We start from the raw sequence: 16472 nt of genomic DNA, 5'->3' as shown, positions 1-16472 counted from the left end.
CCCTGCTGCTTTGTGATCCTCAGAACAAAGCTGTTACTTCGGGTTGTGAAGAGGACACGTTTGGGCAGGGGCGGGGACAGGTTTGGCTCCTGTTTGCATCTCCTTCGCCTCGCCACACACCACACACGCAGCCATTTGACCATGTCTATTCAGTCAGTTTATTTCTTGCTACAACACAAGACAGGTATACAGAGAGAACAAATCTTTCCGGCTACGGGCCTGGGCGGAGGGCAGCAGCCGAGACCCATTTCATTCGTATGTACACATGAATCAGCAGCGCTGCTATTCTGGAGGCGAGTGCTAGAGATGTGCACAGAACCTCAGCGGGGAGGATGCACTTACCCCTCCCGCCGCTGGCGTCTGTTTTATTCCAAGCCTATCGGGGCAGCAGCGTAGCTCCCTGCCGCCCCGTTGCCCGGATATGACCAGAAGTCTCAGCACCTGCGCACACACATTGCACATGCGCGTCAGAGACTTCTGGTCGTATCCAGACAACGGGGCGGCGGGGGGGGTACACTGCCACCCCGATGGGCTTGGCATAAAATGGACGCTGGCGGGGAAAGTGGCGGACGGGGAAAGTGTACCCTCCCCTGTTCTTAAGACACCTCCCCCTCTTAAAAAAGACACACACCCCCACTGTCGAACCGGTTTGGAGGCCTCCGAACCGGTTCCGTGCACATCCCTAGTGAGTGCTACTTGTTGGAAGTGCAGACCTGAGAGGGAGAGAACAGATTTGGACGGGGCTGTCGCATGGGACGGCTGGCACACAGTTGTGCTGAGGGGAACCACCACAAATGCTTGCCACAAACAGCACTAGATTCCTTTCCTCCCCAGTGCTGGATTCGGCCTTCTACTGAGCCACTACTGTGGAGTTTGCAGAAATCAGGCCTGCCAACCCAACCAAGGAGACTGGATCCCTGGAAAACCCACCAAGACCTCTCAGTTTGCTTGGGGCTGAACCCGGACTGAAGTTAGGGTACTGCTTGGATGGGATTCCCTTGGTGCCACAAAAGTCTTCGCTGGCATCTGGAAGCTTCTTTGAAATATAGTGTGCTATCAATATACATGGAACTTTCCAAGGTATAAGGCAGATCTCTGCCCCGAGGTATTTACAATCCGACACGTAAAAAGAGCAGTGGGTTGAGGAGGGAGATGGCCGCCGGAGTTAATAGGCAGGGGCTGCTTGACTTCCACTTGCACCTCTTTCGGCTTGGCTACAGTAGGGGTGCGTGATAAAAGACTTCATGGACAATTTGGATTTTGAGGAGGGATGTGAAGGGAGCAAGAGGGGGAGCATCACCTCTGTGAACCAGGAGGGCGTAAGGGGCAGCAAGGGAGGAAGGGCCGGTGGTTCAAGGGTGATGGATTTGTTAAGACACCTTCAGATGGTGGTCCCTGCAATCTGCCCACTGGAACCGTTTCAGCAAAGGGGGGCCTCCTGTTGCAATAAATAGTATTTATTATTCCAAAACATTGCACTGTACAATATATATAAAAATCAAAGGCCTTGTGCAGGGTTACAGTTTATCAGTGTGAGAAAAGCTAGCGCAGGAGGGCTAGCTGACTGGTCAGGGCCAGGCCTTGACAGTTTTACCTGCACACCCAGGAGGAGGATTGGGGACGGCCATTCCCGCTTGCACTGCTGGGGGATGCTCTGAATCCACACGCAGAGCCCTGAAAGCAAACCTGCCGTTCACATCTGGCAGGAGTCGCTTTATGATGTGCAAAAGGTTTGAAGGCTTAAAACCAGCACAGTAAGACACAGGGAGGGAGGGAGGGAGGGAGGGTGAAAGAATCACAAAGAAATGTGCTGGACATTTACAGGAAAATGCACATCAATCAATCAGTGCGTCACATTGTTTTGAGAGAGGTGGTCCTTAGAACCTCACTGCGGGCAGAGCGAGACAACCAACGACTGCAATACACACTCTGTGGCAACTCCAGCCACATAGGGTGTCCACCAGAGGTAGACTTCAGCCAAGCATTTCCACACCATTTGCTGCTGTCTCACACACACTCAGCTCACACACACACCCTGAAGTGTTGGGCAACTGACCACACAATAAGTGATCATCTGTTTCCATCTTGATGCAGCAGGAACGGTATGGATTGAAAAATCAAATCAAGGCACTTCATTGTGGGTCCTCCTTCATTCTTCGTCTTTGATATGGCCGCAGTGCTTCGCAGCTGCTCGTGTGGCCGTTGAACCGATCAAAAAAGGAGGAGTCTCTTGGAAGTCGATGCCACCACGTTGTAGGGCGACGGGTAGGAACCGGAAGCGTGGCCCTGGGCCGTCTGGGCTTCACCCCCAGGTGAGGATCCCACGGGGCCCAAGAGAAATGCTTCTCCGACACGGACACACACACGTAGGTGCGCACAACATTTGCAGGCCGGCTCCAGGCTGCGTTTCAGTCCAAGTGCAAATTCCTTGCAGGCTCAAGTGCGCGCTGCCTGGGGGCTCATTTTGGATTTCTCTGCAGGAGGAGACGGGCAGGGCACCTTGGCCAGCAGGGCAGGCCCTCCCCTGCCGAGTGGGGTTACTCTTCCGCTCGGAGCTCCTGGCTTTGATGCTGCTGCTGCCGCGAGGGGACGCGCTCATAGAAGAGCAGGTAGGCGCTGGACGAAAGGACCTCCTGCAGGGTGGTCTTGCGCACCACGTCGTCCGAAATCCACAGCCACTGGTTGCTGGTGGCCAGGGGGTTTTTGGAAGGCGGAGGAGAGCGACGGCACGTCACGAAGTGTCCCGAGTGCATGTCCCCGTGGTGCACCACAATGGCCATCAGGCGGTACAGATATGTGGGGGATCTGGCAAAGAAAGTGGGAGGGACACCAAATTATTCCAGGGGCAGCAACACTGCCCTGTTTTGCCCAGGTATAAACAATCCCTCTGTCGGGCTGCTGGCAAACCTGTCTAAAAGCCTCAATCGAGCGGAACAACAAATATTTATATACTGCTTTTCAACAAAAGTGTCCAAAGTGGTTCACAGAGAGAAACAATACACAAATAAGGTGCAACAGCAAACTTTTTGTTATGGCCCTCCCAGGAGCTCAGGGCTGCATCTCTGATGCCTCCCTCATTCCATCCTCCCAACAATCTTGTGAGGCAGAGGAGGAGGCTGGGAGAAGGGGACTAGTCCAGGGTCTCCCAATGACCACCTGGGCAGAGTGAAGATCTGAACTCGGGCCCCCCTGCTCCCAAGTCCCAACGCTCTAACCGTGCCTTTGCGCTGGCTCTCTGTCTGCAGCTTACATTGCACACATGTGTGGCAGCATCCTGGCTTGCTGGAAACCAAGGGGGCAGGCTTGTGACGGACCTAGAGAGGTCAGGATTTCACCCTGATATTGCAGGGCTCCGCACGAGGGACGCAGGCAGGCAGGCAATCAAACAGAAATGAGTGTGTCTGGCCAGCTACAGCAGGGAGGAGCCCACCATGGAGACTGGCGCCTCACCGGACCGTTGCCTCGGGCAGGTTCCGCTCGAAATGGTCGACTTACCCGTAGTCGGGAACAGCCACGTACGGGAAGGCCAGAGGCGGGGTCAGCAAGGACGGGGAGCAAGCGCCGTTCACCAGGGGGGCTTTGTTGATAGCTCGTCGCTCCGTGGCTGCAAAAGGAGGGATGGAGCTGGCTGCCTGAACCACAGCTAATAACGCTCTTCCACCTGCCCTGCGTGCCCCCCCCTTCTTAAAAAAATACCACACCCCGAAAGCCGCTTTGGAGAGCGCGGCTGGCGGTACAAAGTTGCCTCCAGGTGACCAGGCACAAACATCGGTCCTGCCGACACATCTGTAGGCCCCTATGATGGGGCCACAGCTCAATAGAAGAACATCTGCCTGCTTGCTTGCAGAAGGTCCCAGGTTCAATCTCTGGCAGCATCTCTCAGTAGGCCTGGGAGAGACTCCCACCCGGAACCTTGGAGTCCTGCTGCCAGTCAGCGTAGGCAGAACTGAGCTAGATGGACCAAGGGTCTGACTCGGCAGAAGGCGGCTTCCGATGTTCCCTACATTCAGTGGATTCAAACAAATCTGCACCCTGGGGACCTTTTGAACCCCTCGGCAAAGCAGCCTGGAATTCTACCCAGAAGCCGGACAAAAGCCCTTTGGGGTCACTGGACTTTTATAGGCATGTATTTCAATTCAATTTCAGTCCACAGACCACAACAACTTAGTTTACACATTAAGGTTAAAAGCTAACCGACAGAAACCTGATCAACGGATGCAGCATGAATACAAAGATTTCTCTCTCTGTCTCTCTCACTCTCTCTCTCTCTCACACACACACACACCCCTGTAGACAGTTAATACTAAACTCAACACGGCCCAGCCTCCCCACCCTCTCAGCTCTCGTTCTAACAGCTACAGCCAGAAACTTGGCTGTATTTTCAGTGCTCGAGTCTGCGATCCACAATACGACTGTAAAAATCCTCAGAGTTCCCTGGAAATGCACAGAGTGCAGGAACAAATAAAATGAGCTCTAATATCCTTGTGAAATTTACCATAGAAGAGGACGTGAGCGAATGCTATTGATGTATTTAAACCTGGGCGAGGGTTCTGGCTCTGCAGCGTCCTCTGCGTGTTTCTTAGAGGGTCCAGGGTGTGCCTGTGCAGCCTCCATGGGGTTCTCCCTCCTTCCTTCCCAAATACCTGGCAGCTTTGGCGCGGTCCCTTCTCCCGTGCTGGGCGAGGCCTCCGGGCTGCCTTTGGGGTTGGCCTTGTGGGCAGGGAAGCGATACTTGTAGATGTCCATGGCGAGGAACTCGCCGAACTGGACGTGCTCGTTGCGTTTCAGAGGCGTCCCCTGGCTGGACCAGCTCAGCCTTTGCAGGTGGATGCAGAGGCACTGCGGCAGCTGCAGGGCGATACACCACGTCAACGGGACGTCGTTCCCGTTGGGCAGAAGTGGAATGGGGCAGGAATCGGTGAACTCTCCCCCTCCACCCTCCGGGCTATCCCCGATTATCTGCGCATGTGCGAGAGGCAGCACAGACGTATGCACAGGCCGCGAGAGATCCGAGTCGCGTCACCCTAGGCAAGCCGTCTTACCTAGACGTCTCTCGGTTCATGCCCCCATAGACGTGCTGGTCGCACCCACAAGTCAGAGGCAGGGTGCGTTATACTTCTGGCCACCAACCAGCGTCCTCGCCACAGGGGCATGCCCTCCCAAAGTGATGGGGGGATTGTAGGCACCAAATATCAAGAGGGCTCACCTTCCCCAGTTTTAGCTGTTTCACGAACGTTGTCCTCTGGTTCTCCACCGTCTGTCCACTCGCAGTCCCCTCCGCTTGGATCTGCGGTAAAAGAAACCCAGAACCAACGGAACTGTGGGCCCGGGAAGAGAAGCCGCTCGGAAGAGAGAGATTCTTCCAAAGACATTGAAGGGGTGGCTTGAAGGGCGAGCGGGTCGGAGGGCGGCGGACTCACCTTCGTGCAGTTGTCACAGACAACATCCTTGACCGATTCGGAGGAGATGAAGTGGTGGAGGCAGTGGTCCAGCGTCAGGGGGTGGCCCTGGGGAGGGGAGAGAGAAGATACAAAGGGTTTGCCTGCAGCCTTAAATGCAGCAGCTTACCCTGTGCTCTGTGAAGCTTATGGAATCCATGCAACCCCGGAAATTTAATGACTTACCCACATGGTGGCAGGAATGCTCAGGGACAGACTGTCAAATGTATCATATCTCAGAGGGCTCTGAAAGGAAAGACAAAGCCACACGTCTACAGAGGGCTAAATGCCAGCAACCTCATTTCTCTAACACAGGAACATAGGCAGCTGCCATATACTGAGTCAGACCCTTGGTCTATCTAACCCAGTATTGTCTTCACAGACTGGCAGCGGCTTCTCCCAGGTTGCAGGCAGGAATCTCTCTCAGCCCTATCTTAGGGATGCTGCCAGGGAGGGAACTTGGAACCTTTTACTCTTCCCAGAGCAGCTCCATCCCCTAAGGGGAAGATCTTAATAGTGGTCACATGTCGTCTCCCATTCAAATACAACCAGGGCAGACCCTGCTTAGCTAAGGGGACATGTCATACTTGCTGCCACAAAATCAGCTCTCCTCCTCTGGAGAACACCTCCAAGCCAGCTTCCCACCTATAAAGGGGGAAACCACCTGAATTTGGGTGGCAAATCAGCCCCTCCTGGGTCCTAGCTCCCCGCTGCCGCCACCTGCTGTCAAGGGGACCATCCGCCCACTGCTCCACACAGCCCTCCCTCCCTCCCCCATACCTGATGCTTGCAATGTTTGCAAACCATGTTGCTCGTCAGCCTGCCGTGAAAAGGATGCTGCAGCTTCCAGTGGCTCGATGCGGGACGAGGGGATCCTGCGAATCGGAACAGGTTGCTCCATCTTACCGTTTTGGATTTGGCAGGATGGGCGTCTTCTCACAACCAGCAACGGGGTAGGAGGAGCCTCCAGCCAGGCCTTGATAGCCATGGGGGAATGGTCATGTGTGAGGTGGGAGGAGGAGAAAGGGATCGTGCACTAGCCATGATCTGGGGAGGACGGCACAGGGGGTGTTTTCCCTCCACCCTCGATAAACTGCTGGGCAAATGATTTGCGTTGGTCACTGGTGGCCTGCCCAAATTGTGACTAGCCCATAGCTGCTTCCCCCTCCACATCTGACGACACATGGACGTTTCTTGGGAGGACACGTGGCTGGGAGTCTGGCTGCATGCTCTGCCTACCCTGGTTTTGCTCCGGGGGAATCAGCCCAGTGTGACTGACGCCCATACACCAGAATCACACACGCACTCCCCCACCGGTAAGCAAAGTTTACCGTAGTGTGCGCGGAGAGCCCCAACAGCTCCTCGCTCACCACGGACGAGAGAGCCCACCTGAAAGCCGCTTCCCAGCAGCACAGAATGTTTATAGCCACTGGGCAAACCAAACAGGCCAGAAGGACCCTGAGTCAAGGAAGAAAAGCGCTCTTACCTCTTGTTCTGCAGCATATTTCCTTTTGGGGTATTTCTGGCTGCTACACAGACAGAGGGGGAAAGGCTGTTAAAAAGCGCTTGACAGATAACAAGGCTTTCTGTTGGTTCATATTTATGCATTTGGAGGCCTGAGAATTCTGAAAAATACAAAATAAACATGCACACACACACACACACACACATCTGCAAAGGGGTTAGGAAGAAGCAAAACTGCTCAACAGCCTGGGAGTACATTTTCTTAGTAAAGGTAAAGTGTGCCGTCGAGTCGGTGTCGACTCCTGGCAACCACAGCGCCCTGTGGTTGTCTTTGGTAGAATACAGGAGGGGTTGACCATTGCCTCCTCCCGCACAGTATGAGATGATGCCTTTCAGCACCTTCCTATGTCGCTGCTGCCCAATACAGATGTTTCCCATAGTCTGGGAAACATATCAGCGCGGATTCGAACCGGCAACCTCTGCAGCTAACCTCTGGAACCAGCTGCCTCTGAGAACAGAGGCCCAAAGTCTAGGAGGACAGAAAAGTATGAAGTGGGGAATGACAGATGTGATTGCACGACGACACAATCGTCGCCTGAGGGGGGAAAGCCACAGGATGAGACCTAATGGTAAGTCCTGAAAAATCTGTGGGGAGCAGTTTGTACTTCAAGTGGCCGAGAGTTCCCTGGACCACACCACTGCAGGTGGGGTGAGACACTCGCCTCTAGCGAATGCACATCAAAGAGATGCGTGACCCGAGGCCGACGATCTCGTTCATCTTCCAGCGAGGAGGTGAGGACGTGGAAGAGCTCGTGAGCATCCTACCAAAACAAGGAGAGGATTGCTTAGAAAACGAGGCCAACTCAACTGGAAAAGTAAATTGTAGAGGGGTGGGTGGGGAGAGAGGCCTTCAAGCCCCCCCACCCCCCATGGCTTGCAGATGTTCTTCCGCTGAGCTATGGCCTCATCACTGAAGGGGAATCTCTTACAGCCCTCACATGTAGTCTCCCATCCAAACGCAACCCAAGGCAAGCCCCGTTTAGCAAAGGAGACAAGACCAGCTCTCCTCCCCAGAACTGGGAGCCAAGTGTGTGAACCAACCCTTGGGAGCTTTATGCAAGTTAGCCTCTTTCAGCCGACACCCCCAATCTGTAATCTGGGGCTAATAGCAGGGATCAGTCTTCTATGTAATGGCGTAAGACTTTTAAGGGAAATGGGGAGATCTCTTCAAAGGGAGCAACTCTGCTGAAGTTCACAGGAATTTACCCCTGCTGACTTGGCAAAGAGGCACCTTCTAACGTGGTGATCCTCTTTACTGAGCAGGGGGAGAGCAACTGGCCCTATCCGTCCCCAACACAGCATCCCTCCAGTGACTGTTGCTGGTGCCTATCTTATGTTTCTTTTAGATTGTGAGCCCTTTGGGGACAGGGATCCCTCTTATTTATTTGTTATTTCTCTGTGTAAACCGTCCTGAGCCATTTTTGGAAGGGCGGTATAGAAATGAATGAATGAATAAATAAATAAATAATACAGGGTGCTGCCTTCTGCTGAGTCAGACTATCAGTCCATCTAGTTCAGTATTGCCGACACTGACTGGCAGCAGCTCTTCAAAGCTTCAGGCCGGAGTCTTTCACAGCCCTACCGGGGACTGAACCTGCGAGTTTCTGCATGCAAGCATATGTTCTACCACTGAACGACAGCAGAAAGTGTTCACAAGTCCCCCCCCCAAGTACAAACCGGGGGGGGCACTGCTCAGCTTGCTACCACAAGACCAGCTCTCATCTCTTATCAGTCTTCCTTTTGGCACCTACCTGCTCTTCGAAAGAGGAGATCTGCCACCTGTACATCCTTAACACCTCTAACAAGCCGCTGGCATCCAGGAGGTCCTCGTCCGTCGCCTCCTGGCAGGACAGAGCTGAAGGCATCGGACACAGAATGAGCAGGTTCATGGAGATCACAGCAGAGAAAAATCAATCCATTCACCTCCCAGTTCTAAGCTCAGGTTCTCCGGTATCAGTGGAAGTTTTTCCACTCGTGTGCTTTGGAGGCGAACCGAAAAGGTGTAAAACTTTTGACATTAAAAAAGGTCCCAGGGTGGGTTTAGACAATTAATATACGAGGGCCGGTTCACCACGTCAACTACCAGAGTTTGGATGCACTGCCAGTTTAAACATGTAACCTCTCCGAATCTTATATATATTTTGAAGAAAGAGGGAGTGTGTGTGCACACACAAAATAAAGTAATGCTTTCCAATTATTTGCAGATACCAAATTTTATATGAACAAACCTGCCACTGAAATTAATTGAATGCACTGCTTTTTATACCAGAATATGCCGGCTTAAATCATTTTTTTGCTTTTTCAAAGAATTCTGAATATTATACTTCCCAACTACCTACACATATCAAATTTTGCATGATCAATCCTGCCACCTAAATTAGCTAAATGCATTACTTTTTACACCAGAATATACTGGGTGAAAGGTTTAATCTAATTTTTGTATTTTTAAGAAGAAATTTGGAATATAAGCATCATATTTTACCTGCTATTGCTCCCAATAGATTTTTAATCACTCAATCAGATCAATAATTCAAAAATGAAATAATGCGCAGGAGAAGCAGAAGATATTTCCCAGATTCAAATTTACCATATATGGTCATTATTGAATAAAATGAATGTTTGAAGTTGAAATCCTACAAATCTAAAACTGTTCTTCTACTTCCCATTTGCAAGCACATTGATACAAAACTATTACCTATATTTCATTTCTTGAACTTTCCTATCTGTGTAACCTACATAAAATGATTTTGTCTGGTCATCACCTACTAATACGTGATATTCAGTAATCCAAAAATCTATGATTTAAGATGAGAGTTAAGATGCTTTACGTTTTCACTCATGCTCTAAAAAGAATGGAAATTGCAAGTTAAGATGCCCATCTTAACTTCCGCACCATATAAGCTGCAAAGGCTTTGTACAGTCTGGTATATGTTGATGGCTTTAGAAATGAGGCCCCATGCATGCACACTTTGCCTTGCTCAGAGATGCATCAGACATAAAATCATTAGGGGCATCTAGGAAGTTATTGGGAAAGCTGCACCTGTTAAATGCCTGCCTGGATGCATCCTTCCCCAGCCCAATATCCAACTGAAAGACCAAGGCAAAGCATGGAGGCTGTTTTTAAAGCCATCATATGCATTTGCCTGTCTTATGTTTCTTTTTTAGATTGTAAGCCTTTTGGGGTGATATAGGAAGATGCTGAAAGGCATCATCTCATACTGCGCGGGAATAGGCAATGGTAAACTCCTCCTGTATTCTACCATAGAAAACCACAGGGCTCTGTGGGCGCCAGGAGTTGAAATCAACTTGACGGCACACTTATTATAATCTGCTTTGATACTTTTCCCCCCAGTGGTACATAAATATTCCTTGCATTCATACTCCATGTGAGTACTACAAAAGTTATTAGAAAATGACTGTTACCTTTTAGGAGGTGGAGCAACGTAAGAGACAAGCAGTGCTGGCCAGGTGTCTCCCTCTGTTCAGCCTTGTACTGAACAGTGAATCCCTCCAGCCATCTGATCAAAGACGGACAAGCAGACAATCCTTGGAGCAGGGAGTTCATGAAGCAAGTGTTCCCCAGATTGAGCAGGCCTGGGACCAACCCTGGGGGAAAAGGGCAGTGTGAACCAAAGGCTGTCCAAGAGGAGGAAGCTGAAACAGCTGTTAAAGATGGCCCCAGATCAGCATTCCCTCTAACAGGGATTCCCCCCCCCCCGATGTTGTGGACTACAACTCCCATAATCCCCAAGCACAAGCCATTGCAGCTGGGGATTCTGGGAGTTGTAGTCAACAACATCTGGGAATCCCTGTTAGAAGGAACACTGCCCCTGATCCATCCATCTAGTTCAGGATTGTCTACACAGACTGGCAGCAGCTTCTCTCAAGGTTGCAGGCAGGAGTCTCTTTCAGCCTGATCATGGAGATGCTGCCAGGGAGGGAATGTGGAACCTTCTGCACTCAAGCAGGCAGGTGCTCTTCCCAGAGCAGGCCCCCATCCCCTAAGAAGAATATCTTAGTGCTCACACATGTAGTCTCCCATTCAAATGCAAAACAGGGTGGACCCTGCTTAGCATCTTGCTATCACAAGACCAGCTCTCCTGGTGAGAGCCAATTCCCACTGTGCTGACCTCTAATCAGTACTGCGCTGTTCTCAGTGCTGGGAGGACCCTTTAAGAGAGATGGAGCTCTTGCGTAAATTGTGGCTCGGGCAGATGGGAGTTGCAGTTCAACAACACCTGGAGGGCTAAGTTTGCCCACTCCTGCTCTAGGAGCAAAGCAACAGGAAAGACTACACTTCCCAGCACTCTGTGCCTGCCTTACAAGATGGTGCAGGGACTCTGTTCCCTTCAAGGAGTTGTCCAGCACCAGGCAAAATGTAGCACTGCACAGTGAGAATGGTTGCCTCCACACGGTGCCAGGGAGACTGTGCAGAGTATTCCATTTTGGCTAAAGCTTAGGAACATAGGAAGCTGCCACAAACTGAGTCAGACCATTGGTCCATCTAGTTCAGTATTGTCTTCACAGGCTGGCAGCAGCTTCTCCAAGCACAAGCCCTATAAACAATCAGTCAGGGGGCCATACTTAGGGCTGATGGGGGTGGCTACTGGCCCCCTGGCCTTACAATGAAGAGCACCCATTTAGGGCATCAGAAAACGACTCCCCGCTTGGCAAGTCAGACAAGCAGCTTGTCAAGGGCTTACCTACGCCCTGGGACAAGATACCCTTTGGTAAATGGCCACTGGCATTCACTTTGGGTCGGGAGGCAGTCCCAACTCCCTGCCCCACTCAATCCCCCCAGCCTCTTTCACCTTTCCCGCGTTTTCTTCTCTCCGTGATGGGACCCCACAGGACATAGACGCTGGCGGCAAGAGCAGCTGCAATCCCGCCAAGCACACCCCAGTTATTCATTACTTTCGATCTAAGAGCAGGGAAAGGACAAACAAACATGGCACATTTTGTAATATTGTCCTGCCAAGCATTCACACGAACTAAAAGGGGCTACCTGTGCAAATAATAATATGCTCCATATATATATATATATAGAGAGAGAGAGAGAGAGAGAGAGAGAGAGAGAGTGTGTATATATGTGTGTGTGTGTGTATATATATATATAGAGAGAGAGAGAGAGAGAGAGAGAGCGAGCATATTATTACTTCCACAGGTAGCCCCTTTTAGTTTGTGGTACCCCCTTTTAGTTTATATATATATAGCGGGAAGCATAATGACATAATTATGCTCCCCATTTATATAGTGTTTTACAGGGCCTACAGCACTGTTCCCAACAGTGAGCAGCCAGATGCTTCCACGAATCCCCCAAGCAGGGCATGCAGAGGCTGACTTTTCCCCTTGCTCTTTTGCTCCCGCCGCTGACACTCAGGGGTAGACTGCCTCACTCCCTGGAGGCTCCATTTAGCCTCTCCGGGTTCCTAGCCGTCCCAAGCCACCCGCGCCCGACTCTAAGCCTAACCTGGCCGCCCCTACGACCCGCAGGAACCTTCTGAGCGCCGCCTTGTCCGTCTCTTCCAGGCTGGGGCGGCTCAGGGGCATCCCACGAAACACGCTCGCTTGTATGTCCGCCCCCAGCTGCGGCTCTAGCCGGACGGAACTAAAAGCACCGGGCGCGCGGGGAAGAGAGAGGGGGAAGGACCGGAAGCTGTCGACCCGGAGCCCTTCGGCGCGCGCACTCCCTAGCAACGAACTCCGCCTCCATCTCTCCAGAGAAAAGCCTGCCTTGGCTCCTCCCCGCTGCCTGGCAGCTCAGTCGGAAAGCCTCGCTAAGCACATGCAGGGGGCGGGGCTATGCGAACAGGCAGTGTTCTGTGGCAGGCAGGCATGCAAATGAGAGCACCCCAGAGCATTGTGGGAGCAAAAAACGGGGTGCATCTCAGGGCTTGGAGGGCAGCTCGGGACCGCAACCAGCCAGTTTGGAGGGTGGCCGCATGGCCCCGATGCCCCCTGAAGTTGGTGAGCGGTGCTGTGCCAGGGCCACCATGTCCTGGGTAGCAGCGGGGAGAAGGGGCGGGGAGGTGGCAGTGGCCACCCAACTCATACTTACCTGGCAGGGGAGACACCATGATCATGAAGGTGGTTTTCCCAGGGTGAGGCTCATCCATTGCACTTCGGGTGTGCTGACCCCTGCGATTTCCCCAAATGCGGGAAACTCGACTGCATAATTTGTGGTAGTGGGGGACTGCGTTCGCGCTTTCCCCTGGTCCTTCGGGTTCAAAAAATAGGTCTTTCATTTCTGAAGGGTTTTGCTGAAATAAGCAGGAGCCACTATTAGGGTATAGTGATATAAAGAGGTGTGTGACAAAGGCATCCCTCTCCTGTATTTTACCAAGAGAGCCGCATGTGTGGGCGAAATAGAATGATTGTCCTGCCGATGATGGGCCCCTCCTGTTGGATGGTACTCAACATGCTACTGAGGAAGAGATGAAGACCTCTCAGAGCGCCAGTGGTGTTATGATGCAGTTAGACTAAAGCCTTTTGGACGTCTAGCAGCTGATGTTATGCCTTGTGGGAGAAGAAAATCCAAAGCTGCAAAGACAGAATTACAATGGGAACTTGGAACGTAAGAAGCATGAATATGGGAAGGCTCAACACAGTGAAAGATGAAATGAACCGACTACAGATTGACATCTTGGGCATCAGTGAATTAAAATGGACCTGAATATGGGACACTTTCAGTCAGTAAACCATACTGTTTACTACTCAGGACATGAAAACCAAAGAAGGGACGGTGTTGCTTTCATAGTCAGGAAGGATATAGCAGCGACAGTACTTGGGTACAATGCGGTCAGTGACTGACTAATATTAACTAGATTTAGTGGACAACCCTTTAACATGACAGTTCTTCAAGTCTATGCCCCAACGACTGATGAAAAAAAAGAGGATGTTGATGAGTTCTATGCTCAAGTTCAATCTGAAATTGATAGAACATGCAAGCAAGATGTGATGCTGGTGGTTGGAGACTGGAATGCCAAAGTTGGAAAAGGTAAGGAGGAAAACACAAACGGCCTATATGGCCTAGGAAACAGAAACAAAGCAGGAGAACGTCTTATTAGTTTCTCCCAAGCCAATGATCTCTTCATTGCTAATATACAGTATTCTTCAAACAACCAAAGCAGCTCCTATACACATGGAGTCACCACATGGAGTACACAGAAATCAAACTGATTACATTATTGGTGCAAGGGGGTAGAGAGTTCAGTTGTAACAGCAAAGACATAGCTGGGGGCTGACTGTGGAACCGATCACGAACTGCTCGTGTGCAAGTTCCAAGTCAAGCTAAAGCGGAAAAACAAAGCTATCCAGCTTCCAAGATATGATCTTGAGAATGTACCCACCATTTTCAAGGAGAACATAAGAAACCGCTTTGAAGTTCTGAACTTCATTGATAGGGAACCAGATAAACTGTGGAATGCTTTCAAAGAAGTTGTTAAGGATGATTGATAAATATTTACTATGTAAATGTAAAGACGACTAATGACAACATGAGTTACAACAACCAGCCTCGGAATTGACAATGAAGACATTAAAGTGGTAGATAGCTTCTGCCTTTTTTAGGATCGACCATCAACAGTAAAAGATCCAGCAGTCAAGAAATACGCCGCAGACTAGCATGGGGATCACGCTCTGAACAGATGTTAAATGGATGCTTGAAGAAAATTTTCATTATTAAAAAATAAGCTGGAGAGCCTCAGGAATCACTTGCACTCTGGTAACAAAGAGTCAAGATTTTCCTGAGAAATATTAAAACCATGATGTGATTAGGACAGAGTTTGGGGTCCTGATTAAAACAGAGTTCATAATAGAAATATCTCCCCGTCACATTTCTAAATGTTTCAGTGAAGGAAAATGTTTGAAGAAAAGTCAGGCAGAGCAGATCCCTTACTTCTAGGATTTATATACCTGCCTTGCATCAAATGCCCTCAATGCAGCTCTCAAAGCATATCTATGTAAAAAGCATATAATTAATAACATCACATGAAAATGGGGAAAGATAAAGCAGCCAAAAGGACATTTATGTACCACTAAAAGCCTGTGAGAAGAACAGGATGGATGTTGGTTGGCACCTGCAAGAGAAGAGTGAAGGCACTGGCAGATGTATGGCAATGATCACCAGATGACTCTTCCAGGGTTGTGTGACGGAGATGTTTCAAAATGGTTAAATTTCCACCCAGCTGCAGTTCTTCTTAGAAATGCAAACATCTCCTATAGATGCAATTTCCCCAATTGTACTAACTACCCAAGAAGAGGCAGGGCCCTCATCCTAAAGACACTTCCTAGGGAACAAGTTCCATTGATCACAGTAGGATTGACCTTTGAGTAAACATGTTTAATGCCAAACTCGATGAGGTGCCATCAGCCCTCTTGTATGTGTTTGCTCCTTCGAAATTGCCGCTTGGGTGGCAATCCAGAATGGAACCTTGGAGCAAGTTGGAGGAGGGTGTTTGTTTGTTTTTAATTGCCCCCATGATGTTTTCCTACTGGTTTCCTCTCCAAAGTGGCTAGCCCCCACCACCACCACCAATGTATAATTGCAGCAGATGGCACTACAGAGGCAAATATCATTTTGGGGAGAAGGGTAGACTACTAGTCTGAAGGCTATAGGCCCCTTCTAGCTCCAGAAGCCTCTCAATACCAGTTGCAGGGGAGCAACAGCAGGAGAGAGGGCATGCACACACCTCTTGCCTGTGGGCTTCCCAGAGGCATCTGGTGGGCCACTGTGTGAAACAGGATGCTGGACTAGATGGGCCTTGTTCTTATGTTCTTATGTTGATGGTGACGATGATTATTACATATATACGATTTTTAAACCAGAATGTGATGACGTGTTTAGTAGGCGGACAATTATGAGATGTATCCACCCTGGAGGAAGCAAAACTCTTGACAAGTAGATAGTTGAAAGAAGTGGGGGTGGGGAAATACAAGAACTGGAAGTTAGTTTTCCCAAAAGAATGACAAGTCTGTGAAGATCTTTGGACCTTGGGAAAGTGGACAGCTCAGGAAAATGCCTGAACATAACCCTGCAAACAAGTTCCCCTCATGTGAAAAAATGGAAGAGGAATAAATACATAGTTTTAAAAAAAAATCCTGTGTTTTCATAGTATTTTATTCCTTTATTTTTACATGTATATCCCGCTTTTCCTCCGAGGAGCTCAGAACAGTGTACATGGTTATGTTTATCCTTACAACAACAACGTGAGGTTGGTTAGGCTGAGAGAGACATGACTGGCCCAGAGTCACCCAGTGAGTTTCATGGTTGAATGGGGATTTGAACTCGGGTCTTCCCGGTCCTAGTCCAACACTCTAATAACCACTATGCTACGATTGCATTTACCTGAATCGAAGACGACTCTAGATTTCACACCATCCCCTTAACAAGCAGAGGTTAAATACAGGTGATTCCTGCGTCTACTCCAAAGGAACAGAGCTCTCTGGATTTAAGACAACCTCTCCTGAGGTAAAGCCTGTTCTTTGTATAAGAAGTCCCGGACTTTACAC

The 16472-nt window shown here is 50.1% G+C and overlaps 1 protein-coding gene and 1 non-coding gene across 3 annotated transcripts; one reads left to right on the top strand and one right to left on the bottom strand.

The window, feature by feature from the left end:
• Positions 1–134: 134 nt before the first annotated feature.
• USP30 (ubiquitin specific peptidase 30) lies at positions 135–12639 on the bottom strand. 2 transcript variants are annotated; one of them, XM_053280085.1, is made up of 13 exons: positions 12460–12639; positions 11774–11883; positions 10386–10568; positions 8714–8817; positions 7625–7723; positions 6925–6967; positions 6219–6313; positions 5625–5684; positions 5421–5507; positions 5207–5287; positions 4644–4848; positions 3496–3604; positions 135–2805 (listed from the first exon to the last, which is right to left on the bottom strand). In XM_053280085.1, the coding sequence occupies exons 1-13, from the start codon at positions 12510–12512 to the stop codon at positions 2538–2540; spliced, it is 1497 nt and encodes a 498-aa protein (XP_053136060.1). In that variant the 5' UTR covers positions 12513–12639; the 3' UTR covers positions 135–2537. The 2 variants fall into 2 exon arrangements, with proteins under 2 accessions (XP_053136060.1, XP_053136059.1); XM_053280084.1 differs by having other exon boundaries at positions 12433–12638.
• A 373-nt stretch (positions 12640–13012) lies between these two features.
• Positions 13013–13176, top strand: LOC128338280 (U1 spliceosomal RNA). The gene has a single exon (XR_008312567.1). It is a non-coding gene; the product is annotated as a U1 spliceosomal RNA (small nuclear RNA).
• Positions 13177–16472: the final 3296 nt, after the last annotated feature.

This window comes from Hemicordylus capensis, chromosome 15 (genome assembly GCF_027244095.1).
Source record: "Hemicordylus capensis ecotype Gifberg chromosome 15, rHemCap1.1.pri, whole genome shotgun sequence".
NCBI classification, from domain to species: Eukaryota; Metazoa; Chordata; class Lepidosauria; order Squamata; family Cordylidae; genus Hemicordylus; species Hemicordylus capensis.
This window is presented reverse-complemented; position numbering and strand designations above follow the sequence as displayed.

Coding starts and splice junctions, on each gene's coding strand:
- USP30 (XM_053280084.1), bottom strand. CDS start 12,512: ATGCCCCTGAGCCGCCCCAGCCTGGAAGAGACGGACAAGGCGGCGCTC. Junction 6,968..7,624: donor TTGATGTGCATTCGCTAGAG/GCGAGTGTCTCA, acceptor CTGTCTGTGTAG/CAGCCAGAAATACCCCAAAA. Junction 2,806..3,495: donor GTGGCTGTTCCCGACTACGG/GTAAGTCGACCA, acceptor TTTCTTTGCCAG/ATCCCCCACATATCTGTACC.